The sequence below is a fragment of the Pantherophis guttatus genome, chromosome 1, assembly GCF_059756535.1.
Source record: "Pantherophis guttatus breed Tessera chromosome 1, ASM5975653v1, whole genome shotgun sequence".
In the NCBI taxonomy this organism is placed as follows: Eukaryota; Metazoa; Chordata; class Lepidosauria; order Squamata; family Colubridae; genus Pantherophis; species Pantherophis guttatus.
Genome location: NC_142063.1, coordinates 169,917,410 through 169,937,203, shown reverse-complemented (window position 1 = coordinate 169,937,203; position 19,794 = coordinate 169,917,410). Strand labels below are relative to the sequence as shown.

At 38.9% G+C, this 19,794-nt stretch overlaps 1 protein-coding gene across 1 annotated transcript in view; it reads right to left on the bottom strand.

Annotated features, from left to right (window-relative positions):
- Nucleotides 1-10,600, bottom strand: part of CNBD2 (cyclic nucleotide binding domain containing 2) — a 35,584-nt gene extending 24,984 nt beyond the window's left edge. Inside the window, exons 1-7 of the mRNA XM_060688106.2 lie at nucleotides 10,416-10,600; nucleotides 8,880-8,920; nucleotides 5,022-5,147; nucleotides 4,747-4,800; nucleotides 3,332-3,495; nucleotides 1,076-1,232; nucleotides 196-347 (exon numbers count right to left, since the gene is read on the bottom strand). Of these exons, the coding sequence (XP_060544089.2) occupies nucleotides 196-347; nucleotides 1,076-1,232; nucleotides 3,332-3,495; nucleotides 4,747-4,800; nucleotides 5,022-5,147; nucleotides 8,880-8,920; nucleotides 10,416-10,479 (758 nt within the window). The 5' untranslated portion in view covers nucleotides 10,480-10,600. The remainder of the gene's footprint in view (nucleotides 1-195; nucleotides 348-1,075; nucleotides 1,233-3,331; nucleotides 3,496-4,746; nucleotides 4,801-5,021; nucleotides 5,148-8,879; nucleotides 8,921-10,415) is intronic.
- Nucleotides 10,601-19,794: the final 9,194 nt, after the last annotated feature.

Here is a 19,794-nt window from a genome sequence, read left to right as displayed (position 1 = left end):
TATAATTGGGGAAAGTGCACTGCAGAAACAGGTGAGTGGGGATTTAGAGAGGGTGAAGCTTCTGCCTTCCAGAAGTGGCTGCCTGGATCTTCTTCTGAAATACTCCTTATCTATGGACTTCTTTCTATAAAGGTTGATTAGTTGAACCAAAGCCAAAACCATGGAAACAATGGACAAGAATGATATAAGGAATACCTCAAATAATCATAGCGAACTTTGAATTCCCGTTGAAGTTCCTTATCTAGTTTATAGGCAAAAAAATCCTTTTTATCTACCACCAGCAATTCCGTTTCTTCCATACAGACAACAGTGGCAATTCTTTTTGTTTTTTGTAAAAGGGCAATTTCCTGTTAATATGCAAGGGATAAACGAGAGCAAATATTGTCATGGTTGATTCTTCCTCTTTTCCTATTATATACCTGGTCCCTTTCTTTTTATTTAATTTCTCTCTTCTCATCCTCCTCACTGGTCCACTCCCCCTTCATATTTCCTAAACTCAAGCTCTTCCCATCTTTGCCTTTCCTTTTGCCTAGGCAGCAGAGTAAATCTATCAATAGAAGCCTTCCTGAATCCACCATCATTTTTACTCTGTAATACCTCTGAGTTTATCTGGAATCCTACAACACTTTAGGAAATACAGATGATCCAGAATGATGGAGTTGGCTTCACAGTATGCCACTTGATTTTGAAATGTATATAAAATTCATTTTTGTTGTAAGGATTTTATGGCCCCTGGGCACTTTACATTGTCCTAGCTTTGTAACTCATTCACAAGATTTTCTGATTATCAATTTCCCTGAAAGGTATCTCACTTGACAATGCTACCTGCTGGATTCTGAAGCTGAAACTTCCCAATGCTTGAGAAGAGCAACATCTTCAATTGGAAAAGCAATACTATAATTCTTATATATTGAGAATGCTCAGAGGCATAAAATTTATTGAAGCTTGTAAACTTATATAGATATTTCCTTTGTGGAAAAAAGTGTGTGTGTGTGCATATGTTTCTATTATGGAGAACACCATTTTCTTTGCTAATACTGAAAAGTTGAGAACCGCAGTTGCAGATCACACTCACACCAAAAGAAGCACCCCTCTGAATCGTAGTTGGAGCTGTTTCCACAAAGGCACTGCTACCATCATCATCATCCGTGATAGCGACTGTACCACAATAAATGAAGTAAAAGGCAGTTGCTTCATGCCCTTTTTTTATGATCACTCTTCTGCGGCCAAATCTGGAAAACAGATCATCAGGTGACATCACAAGCTAGCAAAAATGAACCTGAACAAGAAGACTTAAAACGCTAGCAACAGTTCACTAGCTTTCCATGACCTGATGCCCTTTCAATTGTAGATTTATTTATTTATTTTTCAAATTTATACATACCCTGTTTCCCCCAAAATAAGACATCTCCTGATAATAAGCCCAATCAGGCTTTTGAGCGCATGGCAATAAGGCCAAGCGCTTATTTCAGGGTTCAAAAAAATATAAGACAGGATCAATCAGCTATTATATATCTTTAAAAAGTGGAGAAAAAGAGACAATCTTGAGATTCTAGACCATGAATGTCCAAACAGTTGGCTTGCCTGGGCCACAATGAGTCAAGCGGAATTGTCTTGGTTCACATAAATATATATATATATATAATAGTTAATGTATATAAACCCACAATAATGTTAAAAGTTTACAATCTTGTGGGCTTGCATTACTAGCTCACCAGGGCTGCATGTGGCCCATGAGCCGCAGGTTGGAAAACACCTGATCTAGACATTGTAATAATGATATTCTTCAGTGTATCTCTTTCCAATGTCTCACTCTTTTCTCTACAAAAGCAGCTATGAGATACTCAGGTTAGATCTGATCTACAAGTAGAAGAAGTTTTAAGATTTTTCTTTCTACCACTAGTTAGCAATTACTGGGAAGCAAAAACAGAAGGATGCTGCTGTGTTCCCTTTTATGCTACCGGAAGACGATGCCATTCTGGGACTAGAACCCTGGCCTAAAATAATTCTTCTGATACTCTGAGTAGTATCAAAGACACTTTTTGTTATCTTTTTGATAACAAAAAACAATTTGATGTGTTCTATCAAATCCTAGGAAGCCGTAGGAAGCCCTGGGCCAGAAAACAAATAACTTTGCTTTATTTGAATGACACATGCAAAATTACAACGCTACCATAGGGCAGTAACTTGGAACAGATTCAGTGGAGGTAAGGTAGAGATAGGCAATGAAGGCAGTAAATTTTATGCCAGTCTAGTTTCAGATAAATGGCTCTTTGGGTAGCTAGAAAGGCAATAACTCTATTTCAGTAGGTCAGGACTGTAGGAGAATATAAAAAAGAATATAGAATATAGAAAAAAACCCAGGGCCTAACCAGCTTTCGTGTTTAAAGAAACTATGTCCACTTAGCAAATGTTTGGGAAGCAAACATTGTACTGATCTGTACTGAAGATTACTTAATACATATATCATATCTGATAAGGTGATCTACCTGCATTATTTCCTCTCCTCCAGCTGCAATCTTTTCTAATGGTAGCAGCTGGGGGAGAACCCCCCATTACCAACAAAGAGGTGCTGAGCACTGTGGGAAATGTTAATAGGATAAGCAGTTTTTCAGAGTGAATGAGAGTCGGGAGAATACAGGCAACAGTTCCAGAAAGCAGACTGAGACCTTGCAAAAATTTTCCATAGAAACTGTCTAGGATTTTGATAAAGGTCTTATGTGATATCGACAGCAGAAGAATGCAAAGTAGGGGGATACCTTAGGCCAGTGATGGCTAACCTTTTTGCCATCACATGCCAGAAGGGGAGGGCAGGGGGCTGATGTGCGTGCATGCCCACACCCATAATTCTATGCGCCCTGCCCCCACACATGCATGCACGAACCCCCCTCCCCCCCCACTCATGGCACGCGATGGTCTGGTAGGCCCGTTTTTCTCTCTCACCTGGCTCAATGGCCTCTCTAGGAGTCTGGGGAGGGAGAAAATGGCCTTCCCCACCCCCCCAGGCCCTCCTCAGGCAGGAAACAATCTGTTTCCCTACTTCTGGTGGGCCCAGAAGACCCAAAAATCAGCTGGCTGGCATGTGCACGCGCGCCAGAGCTGAGCTCACGTGCCCACTGATATGACTACGTGTGCCACCTGTGGCACGCGTGCCATAGGTTCGCCATCACAGCCTTAGACTATTCCAATTCCTGCAATAAAATATGTTGGGTACCTTGATGGAACATTACCTTTAATTAGAATACTTGGAGAATTTTAAAGCTACAGATCTGGTTTGGATTCCTCCAAAGCCATTATTATCTTCCCCAGCCCACCTTCTCTTCCCGATTACCGTTCAAAGCGAATCACTTTGGCCAACAGATACTGCAGCGTTGGGCTATATTGGCGGAAACTTTCTAAAAGCTGTAAGCGGTTGCGCAAGTGCTTTATTTCTGATTCAGTCCTCCATGTTGGCGGCTTCTTAGTTATTTGGATTGCTCTAAAAGGGAAATGTTCCTGAAGGCAATATAAAATACATTTTAAAATAAATATTCACAGGGGCAGCAGTAAAAGATGACAATATCATTCTCTCAACACTCTAGGCATCATTAGTCCTCTCTTGTTCTCTCTTTTACTTTTGCCTCCCTTTAAAAGATGTAACTTCAAAGTTCTATTATTGCTTGCTAGTTTGATCAGTATTTTATCAGGTCTCCTTGCAATTACTTCTCAGTTCCATGGAGAATTGTGTGATTTCCATCTTCACAAAATAGCAATAAAGTTCCATTGCAATGATGGCCTCAGAATTTCTACAGCTTTACCCATCCACCCAAGCACTTCCCATCCCACAGACAGTAAGAAGCCTGTGAAACAAGCCTAAGTTAATGCAAATAATTTGAAGTAATGAAAGTAATGATGGGGGAAAAGCTTGTGTACTGTTGAGGCATTCTTCCAACTAAGAAAGAAGCCGGCTGTGGAAGTAATAAGTGAAGCATCAGCAGGAGAGAGGGGACATTAAAGTGAATTTGGGTCTGTATTACATCTTTAAAAGGGGTGGGTCCTTGATTATTTTGACACCCTCCCCCATCTGCAGATGCTGTTGGAAATAAGATCCTCTCAGGTACTCCCATACTTCAGCTATACTGTTTACTGTTTGCCTTTAATTTTTAATGAAGTATCAGGAATGGCTCAGATGACTGTGAATTGGATTTCAGTTCAGCAATTATATGAACCTTCCCTCCTGGCCTTTTGCTATGGAGCTATTGGACTATAATTCCAGCATTCCCCAGCCCACATGGTCACTAAGAGATTGTGGCAGAGATAATACCAATCAATCCAAGGATTCGGGAAGACAACCTTTAGTCCCCGTGCTCGATCATACTGAAGTGCATCTACTTCAGTATATTCCACTCACTCTTTGGCACACCTTTCCTCCCTCAGGCATCTCACACTCACCTCCAGTCAAGCTCAAATACTGAATCCGCTGCAGCAGACACACAAAAGTTTTTGCTACTGTGGTTCTGTAAAGCAGGACTAAATAACAATAACCGGCATGCAGGAAGTTGACAGTGTATTTCACCCTGAACTCAAAACGGAATAACTCAACTAAAACTTTGGGTCAGACTCAAAACATTTTGAATTGTTGTTCTTGTTTTTATCTTCTGAAGAAATATTTGTTCAGTTTCCCTACTGCTATATTCCTACCTTGTTCTAATTGTCTGTCACTGCAGATGCAAAACAAATATATATATATATATATCTTGTTCATACCTTTGAAACGCTGAATTCATGTCGATCAAACACAATATTGGCACTTTTGATGTCCTAAAAAGCAGACATTGAATGGCAGTTAATTTTACATAGAATTCTGTAAAATAAAATAAAAAAAGGCTTTAAAGTATTCTATACTTTCCATGTTAGTTTTTAACAAATAATTCCATTTTATATTTATGGTTTGTGATTATATTATAGAATACCAATGGAAGTTAATGTTAAAAAGCAATAATAAATAAAAGATCTTCAGTTATTTTTGTGGAACCCCTTACGCCTTCAATTTGCTGACGACAGTCTTTCTCTATTAGGTCAAAACCTGCAAATCCTTTCAATGCGCTGCGGAATCCTCGGCATGCTTTTATCATCAGAATAATGTTCACAATGAGCCTGCGAAAATTCTGGGGGGGAGGGGAAAAAGCAATAAATTGGCCACATATTAAACATTTGTCATCTGTATCAGTATAAATCCTGCAGCAGAGGGCCTTAGGCATGCTATCCTCACTGTCCCCTTTAATACATGGATCCTTGGAGACAAGAAAACAAAATATCCAGTAGTGGGATTTACAAGGGCAGCTAAAGCAGATTACTGTGTGGAGGAGTTTTTCCTTCAGTACAATGGCTCCACTTTCTAAAAAGCTGATGATCATTTTACCCATCTCTTCCCTCTCGTCAGCATTACATGTGGCTACAGAGAAAATCCTTAGAATAAACAATACAGGTAGTCCTCAACCTACGACCACAATTGAGCCCAAAAATTTATGTTGCTAAGTGAGAAATTTGTGAAGTTCCATTTTACAACTTTTCTTGCCACATCTGTTATGTGAATTGCTGCAATTGTTGAATTAGTAACATGGTTGTTAGAGTGAATCTGGTTTCCCCATTGACTTTGCTTATCAGAAAGTTGCAAAAGAGGATTGCATGACCCCAGGACACTGCAACTGTCATAAATGTGAGTCAGTTGTCAAACATCCGAATGTAAATCACGTGACCATAGGGATGCTGCAGCAGTAATAAATGTGAAAAATGGTCATAAATCACTTTTTTCAATGCTGTTATAATTTCAAAAGGGCACTAAGTGAACTGTTGTAAGTTGAGGACTACCTATACATTGTAAATAGATCACCCAAATCTGTATATATGTTAGAAAATATTCCTTACAGGTATACAAAGTTCCAAGACAAGATATAGAGCTAATCTCAGGTGTCTCAGTACTTTTCACATTCTAGAAATCTGCTGTGAAAAAAAATTAAATGTACCTCCTCAGAATTGTTTGGGGAGGTGTTAGAAAAAGGGCAGAAAACAGGATTAAAGAGCATCACTGATTATGAAGTCATCCCAAATGTCTAAAAAAAATATTCACTTAGAAAATGAAACAAAACATAGTAGAACATTTTTTCGTATCTTTAAAGATTTATATCTTACCATTCTGATGCACTCATTAATGCAAGAAGCTGATTACCTTAAATTCAGTGCAACATTTAAAATGTTAAACATATTTAAAAAAAAGAATACTAAAAAATCTATATAAACAAAACACAAAAATATCTTTTAGAAATTACGAAGCAGACAGTAGTTTTTGCTAATACTTTTTAAAAAAAAACAAAAAGTCTCGTTAGTTGAGGGAAAAAGATAGTAAGGTGCTTTCTCCATTTATTGCCAAGGTAGAAAGTTTCAGAGTTTAACAGAATAACAAGAGTTGGAAGAGACTTTGAAGGTCTTCTGGTCCAAACCCCTGCTCAAGCAGCAGACCCTATACCTGTGATGGCGAATCTATAGCCATATCAGTTGGCACGTGTGTGTTGCCCTAGCTCAGTTCCAGTGCGCATGTGTGTGCCAGCCAGATGATTTTCAGGTCTTCCGGGCCCACCAGAAGTCAGGAAACAGGTTATTTCCAGCCTCTGAAGGGCCCCCAGGGGGGGAGAGGCTGTTTTTGACCTCCCCAGGCTCCTAGAAAGGCTCTGGAGCCTGGGGGTGAAAAATGGGCCTACTGGGCCCACCTTGCCATCATATGCCAATAGCGGGAGGAGCGCAGGGGTGTCACACGCGCATGCGTGGGGGCAGGGTGCACTGAATTATGGGTATGGGCACGCGTGGGCACAACCCCTCCACGCCCCCCCGCTTTTGGCACACAACGGCTAAAAGGTTAGCCATCACTGTCCTATACCATTTCAAACAAATGGCTGCCCAATCTCTTTTTTAAAATCTCTAGTGATGGAGCACCCACAGCTTCTGAAGGCAAGCCGTTCCACTGGCTTATTGTTCTCACTGTCAGAAAGTTCTTAGTTCTAGGTTGCTTCTCTCCTTGATTAGTTTTCTTTGTTTCTTGTCTTGCCTTCCAGTACTTTGGAAAATAGGTTGACCGCCTCTTCTTTGTGGTAGTCCCTCAAATATTGGAACACTGCTATTATGTCACCCTGGTCCTTCTTTTCACACTAGACATACCCAATTCTGCAACTGTTCTTCATATGTTTTAGCCCCCAGCCTGGGGGCTAATCTCATCTTTGTTTTCTCTGTACTCTTTCCAGAATCTCAACATCCTTTTTATATTGTGGTGACCAAAACTGGATGTAGTATTCCAAGTGCAGTCTTACCAAGGCCTTATAAAGTCATTAGATGTGGTCATTCTGTCATTCCAATCAAATATGCCAGTTCTAGAAGTTGGACATAGAGAATGACTCTTCTATCAAATGACATGGAAATAAGCAGGCCAGTATGGGAAGGTAATTTCTGAGATACTATACACCTAATTTGTTTGGAGTTTTAAAATTTATCACCAATACTCTGATTAGTCGCTGAAAACAAATTGGCAGCTATCATAACTCTTACATGATGGCATAATATAAATCTCCCAACTTTTTTTGTACTCGCATTCAAGATTAGTTATAGTTTTCAGAGATTTTTCAAATGTATTTCTGAATATAACACATTGTACTAATCTGATCTGGCTATAACTATGATACCACAGAAAGGTATGACCAGAAGGATACCCTAGTCAAAGGTACTGAATGCCACTAAGAAGCCCAGCAGAACCAAGTAGATGTATTCCTCCTCTCTCATTCATGATGTAGATAAGTTCACTGAATTGTGATCGTAGTCTCTGTTCTTGATCTACTCCTGGAATCGGACTGAAACCTTCAAAAATTTGCAGTTCTGTGCTAAGGATTTCTGCCTTAATAGATTACCTCTGTTTAGGCAAAAGACTGATCAGAAATAAAATATGAACTGATAACAAAAGATGAAAATTATGTCTTCAACTCAGTTAATGATAGTCCATAGTAATAAACTTTTACTGGGAGCCTCCTGGAAAAAAGAACTTCTGCTAGTAAATTAAATTAAATTATTACTTCTCCCAACTCATAAAAGAAGGTGAAGCTGGGAAATACATGGAAGACAAAAACTCTTACCTGGGATAAAGGTCCCCAATTGAACTCCTCAGAAGATACACTGTTAAAGATACTCTGTTTCCTGATCAGATCTTTTTAAATCTCCTACTGTACTATCTCAGTCGCAATTTCTATCCACATAAACAGAGCTGCACACATCAACAGCAGAGTGGCCCTGTGCTCATGGGAAGTCAACAGTCTTTTTTCATATTTATTTCTGATCAGGGGTGAAATCTACTTACCTTCCTTACCAGTTCGGAAGTGTGCACGTCGCGCCCGCATGCGCTCCGCTTGCACACACGCCATCATCACGTCCGATTTTTTACCCTATGTGCATGTGCAGAGAATTAAAACCAGGAAGTAACGATGTCCAGGCTGCCACCGCTACCGGTTCGCCAAACCACCTGCTGCCACCGCTACCAGCTCATGTGACCCGGACAGAACCAGCAGGATTTCACCACTGTTTCTGATGCATGCACAATCCTATTCTTTATGAAATCATTCGCAGTCTAACTCTGGTTTACCCAACACACTAAGCCATAAAACTATGTTTGACTAACATACACAAAAGAAAATAAAGGCATTATTGCATGTGTGGATGCAAATTAGCCTAAACCTGTATCTTTACATTCTCCTGTCAGTTAGTAATGCATCTGTTTTCATCATCACTGGCTATTGATGATGTTAATGTTGATACTTTTCCTTGTTCGAAAAAATCAAAATATGTACATAGAAGAAGTAACATACCTTAATTCCCCTTTTGTGACTAGCCAATTTCTCCTTGTAACCTGTAAAAGAAAATGGCTATGGACTTTATTTTTCTTTATATTTTCCATCAGCTGAAATTCTCCCATTTTCATTGTACTGAAAACATCTGTATGCAAACAGAGATAAATATTTCTTCCTATCTTTTTTCTCTAGTCATGAATGGAAAAATATACCAAGAGAAAGGAAAGATTTCCCAAACATATGGAATAGCCTATATCCTTTTTTACTCTTTTTCCATTGTTTATCAGATTGATAAATTCTAAATGGAAGAAATGGATTATCATAGGACCAGCAAGGAAAGACATGGAGTATTGTTGGATGTAGGTTGTATGAAGATTTGACCTACAATTGACATCCCATGTATGAGAAATGGCTGTCAGGTACACAGGCTGTCAGTTTACTCTTACTCCACCCTCTACTGGAATTGGAGAAAGGTTTATTTTTACTTTTTAACACAGGAAGAGTATAGTAAAGAATTGGGCTTTTATCATCCCTAACAGCATTGATTTACACTGGGAAATCCAAGCATGGAAGTCTATGCAATTGAGGCAATGGGTGCTGCTTTCATTTGCCACTCACATAGTTCCTTAAATTGCTCCCTTCCAGATATCTCTGAATGAGTGATTGAGGTAATAGTCTGAATACTTAGTAAGATACCCCCTGGAGTATAGGTGATGGCAGCAAAAATTATCGACCTGCTGAAGCAAAGCAGGAAGGAGATCAGGATATGAAGAACTTGAGGGCTTTCAACAGATGGGGTTCGAGACCTCCTGCCTTTCACAAAACAGTCTTGCATATTTTAAAAATTCAAATGAAAAATATCAAGTGACAGAGTGTGAAATTTAGTAAAGGCTCATATTCACAAGAAATGCCTATTGGTAGTGAAGATGATCTACAGAACATTTCTCATGGCTATGGTTCATTAGCCACTTCATTTTTGGTCAGATCCCAGCAAACTTTGTGGTGGCCTGAAAAATTAATCACCAAAAGACCAATATGAGATTGAGGCCACCAACTTCAAAGGAGGAAAATTAATTCTACCTGCAGCCTGTTACGTTTTCAGAACAGAACCTCTGTTTTGCATTAGAAAAGGTGAAAAACAAGCAGAGATACTGTTATAAGGAAAGTTCAGCTTTGCTAGTATCCCTAAACCCCCACCAATTTTGCCAAGGACAAATTCCTGGTTAAACACAAGCTATTGTTGTTTCAGATTTGTACTACTGCTTAGCCTAACCCATCTGGCAGGAGAGCCAGAAAGGTAGAGATGATGATTGATGATGATGGATGGTGTTGATGATGATGATATCATGTATTTCACTCCAAACTTTCCTGAGAAGACTGTATGAGACAAAGGGAATATAAATAATGATTTTTAAGAAATTGAACTCTCAAGTAAATGATTTCCAGCTAGGAGTGATGAAAAAAAAAATACAGTATTCAAATACAAACTCAAAATTTCCTCTTTCCCTTCCACCAGGTATAAAAATAAATTATTCTATTCTGTCTAATGCTCACTAAGCCAAGGACGCAGCAGGAGTCGTGTAGTAGGCAAACGTTTTTTCCATAGTGAGCTAGGCATATTTAGGGATTTTCTCTAGACATCTTTCTTGCAGAAACTAAGATGACTTAACCCAAAGCATTTTGTAATAGGATCTGAACCAACTGTAACAGAACCATCTAACAGAATTCTCCAGACAATCTTCATTCCATTTTTTTTTTCAAAAAAGCTCCTATGAATTACACCAGATTGGAAATCCACTTCATACAACATTCTGGTTCAGTAATAAATTTTCCAAATAATGATGGAATTTTATAACTAAATGAAAGAAGACAGTAATTCCTTCTTCTTTTCAAAGCTGTGAATGGTGTACATGGAAATAGCAATAGCACTCAGCATTTATTCTGCTTGTCTCTTTCCACACTCAAAACTTGGGGCTATTAGGGCTTAAGAAGCTCAGTATTTAAAAACTACTTAGCAGCTGTACCTCAACTTCTTACAATACACCTAGAAAATTCTCTTCCTCCCCCACAAAACATTTAGCAGAAATTGTAGTTTCTTCAGAAATTTCATGCCAAAGCTTGAGTTTAATCAGTATCCTTCTTTGTGGTGCTTCATTCCTTTTTTGAAATATGTATCATACACACACACACACACACGCACACTCAAAGCCACACATATGGATGTGTGAATAGCTGGCGCTATGCAAAGTCAATAAGATACTAAGGACATTCTTCAAGAACTCAATGGGACTGTGGAAGACAACACTGGAAGTCAACTCAAGACAGCTCATATAAGTGGTCATCAAGTGTGGCATATACCAAGGTGATGCACTGTGCCCACTATTATGCTGCGTAGGCTCGAACCCCCACAGCCAGATAACCACAAAGACTGAGCGTGGATATGGGTTCAAGCATGACTACCATCAGCCACTCCTCTACACGGATTATATCAAGTTGTATCAAGGGTGAAATCTAAAAATTTTCGCTACCGGTTCTGTGGGCGTGACTTAATTAGTGGGTGTGGCTTGGTGTCAGGTGACTGGGTGGGTGTGGCTTGGTGGTCAGATGGGTGTGGCCAAGTTGACATTACTTCTTTGCCCTTTTTTAACCTACAAAGCACAACACAACACAACTGGCTCACCCACAATGTAAAAGCAGCTGTGCTAGACCCAAAATGGCCCCTGCAACAAGCAGGAACCTCACACAGCCACAAAAAGCCCAAAAAACCAACTTTCACACTTTACACATACAAAATTTCACATACAGCTTTGTGAAATTTTGTGTGTTTGTGTAGTTAGAGTGAAACACTACAGAAACACACTAACTCTCAGAAAGCTGCACAAATATTATTTTATTTTATTTTAATTTTTATATAAAAGCAGCTAAATTTAAAACTTCCTAAACTTTAAATGGCTAGGTCTAAAAAAAGAACAACTTAAAAAAACCCCAATTAACTATTTTTTTAAAGCTCCCAAAGGAGAAAAAAACTTACTCAATTGAAATAGGGGCAAGGCAGGCAGGCAGGCAGATAGAGCTGCTCACCGATGAGCTTGATTGCAGGCAGGGAGATTCAGTTGCTTGCTGATGCAATGGATTGCAGGGATTACAGCAAGTGAAGCAAGGCAGACGTGCAAAGGTAAGCAAGCTGGAAGCTGGGGGTGGGGGGGAAGGAATTTTTGCTACCGGTTCTCCGAACTGCCTGCTGCCATTGCTACCTACTTGCCCAAGCTGGTCTGAACCGGGAGCATTTCACCCCTGAGTTATATGCAAACAATGAATGAGAATCAATTTACCAATCCACCTGACATAGATCTACAGTAACGACATTGGGATGTCATTCAGATTTGAGATGTGTGACTGGATGATAGTAAAGAGAGGGAAAGTAACTAAGACTGATGGGGTGGAACTACTAGAGAGCCACATAGCAGACACACAGTTACAAGTACCTTGGTATCCCACAATCACATGGGAACCATGAGATGGAGGCAAAGAGGACAGTGACATCCACCAAAGGATTACACAGGTCCTGAAGAGCCAGCTCAATAGGGAAAACAAGATCCATGCAATTAACATATAAGCCCTGACATCAGATGTCCTGCTGCTATAGTGAGCTGGCCAAAGAAGGACCCAAAAGCTGCCAATGTGAAAATCTGGAAGCTCTTCACAATGTACAGAGGTTTCCACCCCAAGTCCAACATCAGGGACTGTAAACTAGATGGAAAGAGGGTGGTTGGGGTCCGGTGAGTAACAAGGACACACTCCTAGATGAAACCAGAGTATCCAGGAATACATCAGTAATAGGGCATCCAAAGATGAGCTGATGAGAAAATTCCTGAGGCAGCAGCAGACATGATAGGAAGATCAAGCAGGGGAGGTGACATGGCAAGATAAGAACCTGCATGGGATGTCCCATCGATAGACAGACATTGGGAAGTCCTAACAGTGCTGGAAAGGGCTGTACAAAAAGACAGCACTGAGGCACTGTCCAGAACAGCACAAAAACAGATTCTAAGCTCCAAGTCCATAGAAGCAGGAGTCTACCGACTAGAGGTGCAGACTATGTAGAGGCCTCAGAGACACTCCAACATAGTGGCAGGGTGATACAGACAGAAACAGCATACACTGAATGGTACAACCAAGGAGCTGGCATTGTGTACAAGAACGTCTCCACAAAATATGGACGACGAGACCATCCTATGTCTGGGTGGGAGATTCCACAGAAAGCTGTGGAAGATAAGAAGGCTAAGAGCCTGTGGGACTCCCAGATCCAGGCAGACAGATAGATACTAGCCAATCAACCAGACATCATAATAGACAAGAACCAAAGACAATGGTGGTGATAGATGTAGCAGTGCCAAGTGCCAGCCACATCAGGAAGAAGCTGGAGAATTATCAGGATCTGAAGGAGGAACTGGAAGGATATGGAATGTAAGGGCCAAAGTGGTCCCTGTGGTAGGACTTGGGTCTGTGACTCGTAAACTGGGAGAGCGACTCCAACAGATACCAGGAATAGAATTGTTTCGATACAAGATGGGCAGTAAATAGATTTAATAAATGTCGAAGCTTTCTGTCCAAAAGTGTGCAGTGCTAGGAACTGCTAAGATCCTCTGCAGAACTCTCAAACTTCCAGGCCTCTGATAGAAGACCTAAGAAGACAGAGGAAGACACAAACCACCCATAAAGGTGGGAAGAGAATTTTTTTAATGCAGTGTTATGACTATTTTGGGGAGAGGAGAGAGTATATCAGTGGAAAAGATTCTTCAGAAAAATTAATTATTCCTCCAATAACATAAACATATGTTAAACATATTTGATTTCTATATTGCCCTACTCCTTCGGGAGTAGGGCGGTATAGAAATCAAATAAAATAAATAAAATAAAATAAAATAAATAAATAAATAAATATTAGTAATACAAACATTTTCAGTCACATACACCCCCTATTCTTGTTGATCTTCTACTGTCCATTTTTCATTCAGAACTTATTTCCTTACAGCATCATATTTTATTCAGTTTGTCTCATTTCTCTCAAAAAATCCTTCTCTTCTCAAATAACTTCTCTCTCCATCATTAGCAGAAACATAACAGCAAGCATTACCATCATGAAGCACAGCATGATTGTGGGGGACATATCATTAGGGTCTGAGTTGCCTGGGCAAAGGTAGCTTTTGCTATATCAAAGCAAACGATCTCAAAAGCAGCTTTCAGAATTCAATTAATATATGAAATTTGAATATATGAAATTTGGACTTGGTTTGTATACTGCATCAAATCATGAGATTGGTTTCGACTTAGTGAGCTATAGTCTTATGTTCTTTATTAGGATGGACCTGATTAATCTAGCATGGATCCAGTCATTAACCTAATTGGCCACATAGAGACTGAGAACATGGTGGAGCTGGATTTCTGTAAAATCTCCTAATAGCCAATATCTGCGATGCCAGCTACACCTTTCATAGGAATGTCAGGAAATAGTGTTTTTTCTCTGAAATTTGAAAATGCCTTGCATCTGGAGGCACCATAATATGTTTCAGTTCTGGTTTAGATATCCCATCACTCAATATAGGTTTGCCACTCAATTAATACATTTTCTTTGGAATAGGCTTGTTCAATAGTTCAAATCTGAAGAGTAAACAGTGACCAAAGTACACGTGGCCATCCACGTCACACCTATTGACATTTCCTTACATCAAATATGTCTTTAATGAATTTCCAGCAAAAAGTGTGCACGTGCATATGATCTGAATCACCTTTCCCACTTTGAATCCAGGTTGATGCACAGCCTTACTATGCATTGCTACATCAATTCAAAAATTGAAAATTCCATGAAAATGGAAATTGGTGATTGATCTAAGGCAGGCCGATTTGTAACTAGTGAAGTGATCAGGATTATATTTTGAACATAATATCTAAGATGTATCATAATTGGAATATTAGCTTTATCATTTCAAGTATTTTCTTTAGAAATATGCAATTTTATGTAAAAAGAACCTGAGGTTTGCATTTCAATATGAATATTCAGTGTATACAACAAAAAATGAGCTACAGATTTGTTAACAATTGTTGACATTTTAATATTAACAAAATCAAGTGTAAATCTTTTCAGCTTAAAAATGGTTTACTCTAAACCATTTTAAATATTTTTTTTATTTTTTATTTTTAATTTGATTTATATGCTGCCCTTCTCCGGAGACTCAGGGCGGCTTATAATGCGTTAAGCAATAGCCTTCATACTTTTGTATATTTATACAAAGTCAGCTTATTGCCCCCACAAACTGGGTCCTCATTTAACCTACCTTAGAAAGGATGGAAGGCTGAGTCAACCTTGAGCCTGGTAAGATTCGAACCTGCTGTAATTGCAGGCAGCTGTGTTAATAACAGGGTGTTTTAAACCACTGTACTACCAAGGCTCCTTTAAAAGCTACTGTAGAAAGTTAGCACACCCACCCCTCTCCTAGAAGAATGAAATATCTTGAGAAATATTTAAAAAGGCAGAATATTATATTTCCCTGGATGATAAATTGAGAAACATGTTTTTTTAGAGGGAGAAAGCAGCCCCTACCTTTCTTAATAGCCCTCTGCAGATGTCAGCACTTAAGAGATAAAGAGTTTATTGAAAGAAGCCAAGTATCTAGGCAGCTCTATTCATAGGCAGAAATTCCCTGCAGTAAGTGTCGGGGCGTAAATCAGCTTCGATACTCCCCCCTAGGGTAATTGCACTTGATTAAAGACAGATGGATCTTGTTTTTCCATGTCTGAACAAAGGTAGGATTAGCCCTCAGTCACAATAGGAATTGCCCAATGCCCCTTCATTGCATCAGCAGTCCAAACTTCAACCACTTAGCTCAGACAAACATGACCCCTACATTGGCCCCATGGGAATCTGACAACAGCCAATAGAATACATGTTCTTGCCCAGGAACAGGAAGCTCAAGTTCAAAGCCCAAGAGAAGGTATAAAAACCCCTCGCCCTCAACTCCATGACGTCAGCTACCCAGAATCACATGTGCTTGGTGGTTCTGCTTCATCAATAAATGGACCCTCTTTCCAATCAGCCTCCAGCCTCCATTTTGTCTCCAGTGCCTTTCTCCCGGCTTCAAACTGAATAGCAAACAAGAATATTAAGCATTTCAGAAAGTCTCTTTGCATAACTACAGTATTAATTTGTGCATAACTTGTGCTTGATCCCAAATTACTTTCATTTAACTCATAGAGATCTGGGTAAGAATCTCAATCTTGGAACATTATTCCAAGCACATTGACTGTTCATTGTAAAAGTGGACCTTTGACATTCATTACTCTGTATGTGTTTACTCTTTCCCTCTAACAGTTTCAAATAAAAGGAACAGCAGCTGCCAACGTAGCTTTATGACTCATCTAGAAAGATAATGGCATCAAATGTACTCACATTTATATTTGAACAAAAGCTACACCGTTGACTTATAAATATAATATTTTAACTTTTTCCCAAGCTAGAAATGGAACAATAGGATTCAGGAACTTCTTTAGAAATGGGGGCCATGAACAAGCACCCTAATGAACCCCACTCAATCATCCCTAACTTTAAAGGAAAACTTTCTTAGGAAATTGGTTTCGTACAAGGAATAAAGATAAAGCTTAGGAGGACTATGCATGTGCATACAGAACACAGAAATTACATTTACAAATACAGAACCATTACATTGTTTGTTGTTTGAATTTCATAAATTTCAGTAATGCTGAATTCTAACTTTATACAGATAAATATTCTACCATAGTTCTTTACAATACAAAGTTATCTTCTGACTTGTTCAGAGCTCTGACATCCAATCATTCTTTTACTTTGAATTTCATGACTTTTCAGAGAAAGGATTTTGCATTTTAAATTTTTTTACTGTGGAGGAAAGATGCAAAATACAGATGAAGCTCAAATTATTCAAGAATAATTCAAGAAAGCTATAGATAGGACTACAATACATTTCTTCTAAAGTGAAATGTATTGAAGATTTTCTTCTGCACAGTAAACTGAAAAGACGTGTCCTGGTATTCACCTTTTTATCCAAACGTGTCCCAGGAAGTATAGGATAAACTGCAAAAAGGAGGCTCCAGCTGGTGCAGAATGCGGCCGCACGGGTGATTATGGGAGCGACGTGGCGCTCCCATGTAACACCTCTCCTGCGCGAGCTGCATTGGCTCCCGGTGGTCTTCCGGGTGCGCTTTAAGGTGTTGGTTCTCATCTTTAAAGCGCTCCATGGCTTAGGGCCAGGATATTTGCGAGACCGCCTGCTGCTACCGATAACCTCCCACCGGCCAATACGCTCTCACAGAGAGGGCCTCCTCAGGGTGCCGTCGGTCAGGCAATGTTGGCTGGCGGTCCCCAGGGGGAGAGCCTTCTCTGTGGGGGCACCCGCCCTGTGGAACGAGCTGCCTCCTGGAATATGATTGATCCCGGACCTCCGGACCTTCCGTAAAGCCCTGAAGATGTTTTTATTCCACCAAGCCGGCCTAGCCTAAATGGTTCTTAATTGGGATTTAAATTTTATGGATTTGGGGTTTTTAAATTGGGAAGCTAATAATTTAATTCTTTTTTTAATTATCTTAACTTTTGTATTTGTATGTTTTTTAATTTTGGCTGTTCACCGCCCTGAGTCCCCTCTGGGAGAAGGGTGGTATACAAATTAAATAAATAAATAAATAAATAAATAAATAAATAAATAAATAAATAAATAAATAAATAAATAAATAAAAAGCTGAAATGTAATTCACCAGGTTTTCACCAAATGTATCAGATGTACTTAGTCTGTATGATCCATTGGTCATAGAAGAAATGTTATCAATATGCCTAAAAGTTAGAGGTTAAATGCACTGGGTGAGAAAGTTTTTCTTCCATAATTATTTTGTGACTTTTATTTGCCATTGTTTAGGTTTTCTTGGCAAGTACTGTAATTTCTTTTCCCAGAATCTGCTCTCTCCCATATTCTGCATTTTTACTTTTCATTCCCCCCCCCATTAAAGAAAAGGGGGAATCTATCTATTATTTTTTGTAAAACAATCTCTATTAGATATTGGAATTGAAATACTAAAAAAATATCCATGTTTGTATCCCTTGGTTAAAAAATATGATATCCAGCAATCCAGCAACTTCATATGAGAAATTTGAGATCTCAAAATTAGCCATAAATAAGGTTGTGGAGAAGGTGATCTAATGCTGGCTGCAGAGGACCCTGGATGAAATAGATTATTATGACCCCTTTTACTCAGAGCTACAAGTCCTCATTCAAATTATAGAAGTCTTCTTTAAATTTCAGATTCATAAAATATCAGAGATAAGATTTAAATAAAAGGCAAAAGCTGCAGTTTTTCCAATTACAGTGCAGATCAGAATTATTTTTCCCCAAATAGTCAATATATAATTGTTTAATCTTTATTCTTTTAAATAATGAATAAATCAGTCATCTCTATGCTCAGAAGCTTTTATAACATCCTACTACAGAAAATGAACTCTGCTTTACATTTTTGAAACATTTATTTATTCAATTTATATGGCTGCTCATCTCACATGACTCTGGGTAGTGCACTATTTTAAAATAAGTAAAAATATATACAATAACTAAAATGAACCTAAACAATAAAATACACATACAAAAATAAAAGGACACTGCAACCAATCATAAAATGCTTTTAAGATAGCAAAAAAACTGTTATATTCAAGTGCAATATAAAATATTGTCAACTTTGGATAAATACTCGATTTATAAGGGAGTGTTTTTTCTATTTGATGAAACAAAGTAACCGAAACAAGTACATGCAGCTCTATGAGGACACATCATTCTGTTCTTTAAAATGGCAGTTCATTCATCAGTCTGACTCTAACCAATGGTGGTTTTTTTGCAGAGAATCCAACATGGTTCTTAAAGCTTAAGATAACCACATAAACCAGGAGATGGCAACTCAGACCTGTGGTTACCATGGCACATATGACAACATCCATAAAACCACAAATTAATTTTAAAATTTTAAGTTAAGGTCAACATTTAAAAGATTTTGGTGTTCATGTCTACAGATTATATAGCATTTTTAAAAAAATGATTGGGACCAGTACTTCTGCAAATGCATTTACTCCACAGATCAGAGAACAATGATTCAATCAGCAAAGTCTGTTACAGAGCTAAACAGTGTCATCAAAACTAAGCATCCATTTGGCATGTGAAAATGTTTAACATGTTTACAAAGTACAACTTTTAAAGAAGGAACAAGCAAATCGTGTTAAATATTTGCCGATAGTTTCCACATGCAATTATCGATACTGTAATTGAGTCATTGCAACTCTTCAGCATCCTTTACTTAGATCTATGTCCACTACTTCTCTAAGTAAATGCACTTACGATTAAACTTTAATTTCAGCATTAGCCAAATTGCAAATATTACAATCACATGCGTTTTTAATAAAAACAAATTTCCTTTTCTATTCAGTGCGGGTCCTTTTCAGCAAAATGAGTCTTGCCTCTAAATTATTGTAAACTGCACGGCATACTGTTATTTCTTTTTCTTTAATTTTCAAAAGTACTGTCCCCATTTTGTATTCCAACGTCTTGGTAACGGGCGATAATGGGAATTATAATCCAACACTAGAGGTTGCATTGCAATACCTGGTTACAAGGACAATGGCAGGCTAATATGGTGGTCCGCCCACCCCGGATGACTAACAAATCCTATAACCCGTCTCCTCCCCTGTCATGTTTCTGCCTGTCCCTTTGAGCAAGCAAATCGGAGGCATCTTTACACAGCAATCACAGCCGAAGGAGGCTGGAAGCTAAGGAAGAAGACTTCCACCCTGGCATGGGGCGCTCTGACTCCGCCTACCCCAGGGACTAGGAAGGAGGAGGCGGGCAGTAAATTGAGAGCGCGACTCAGC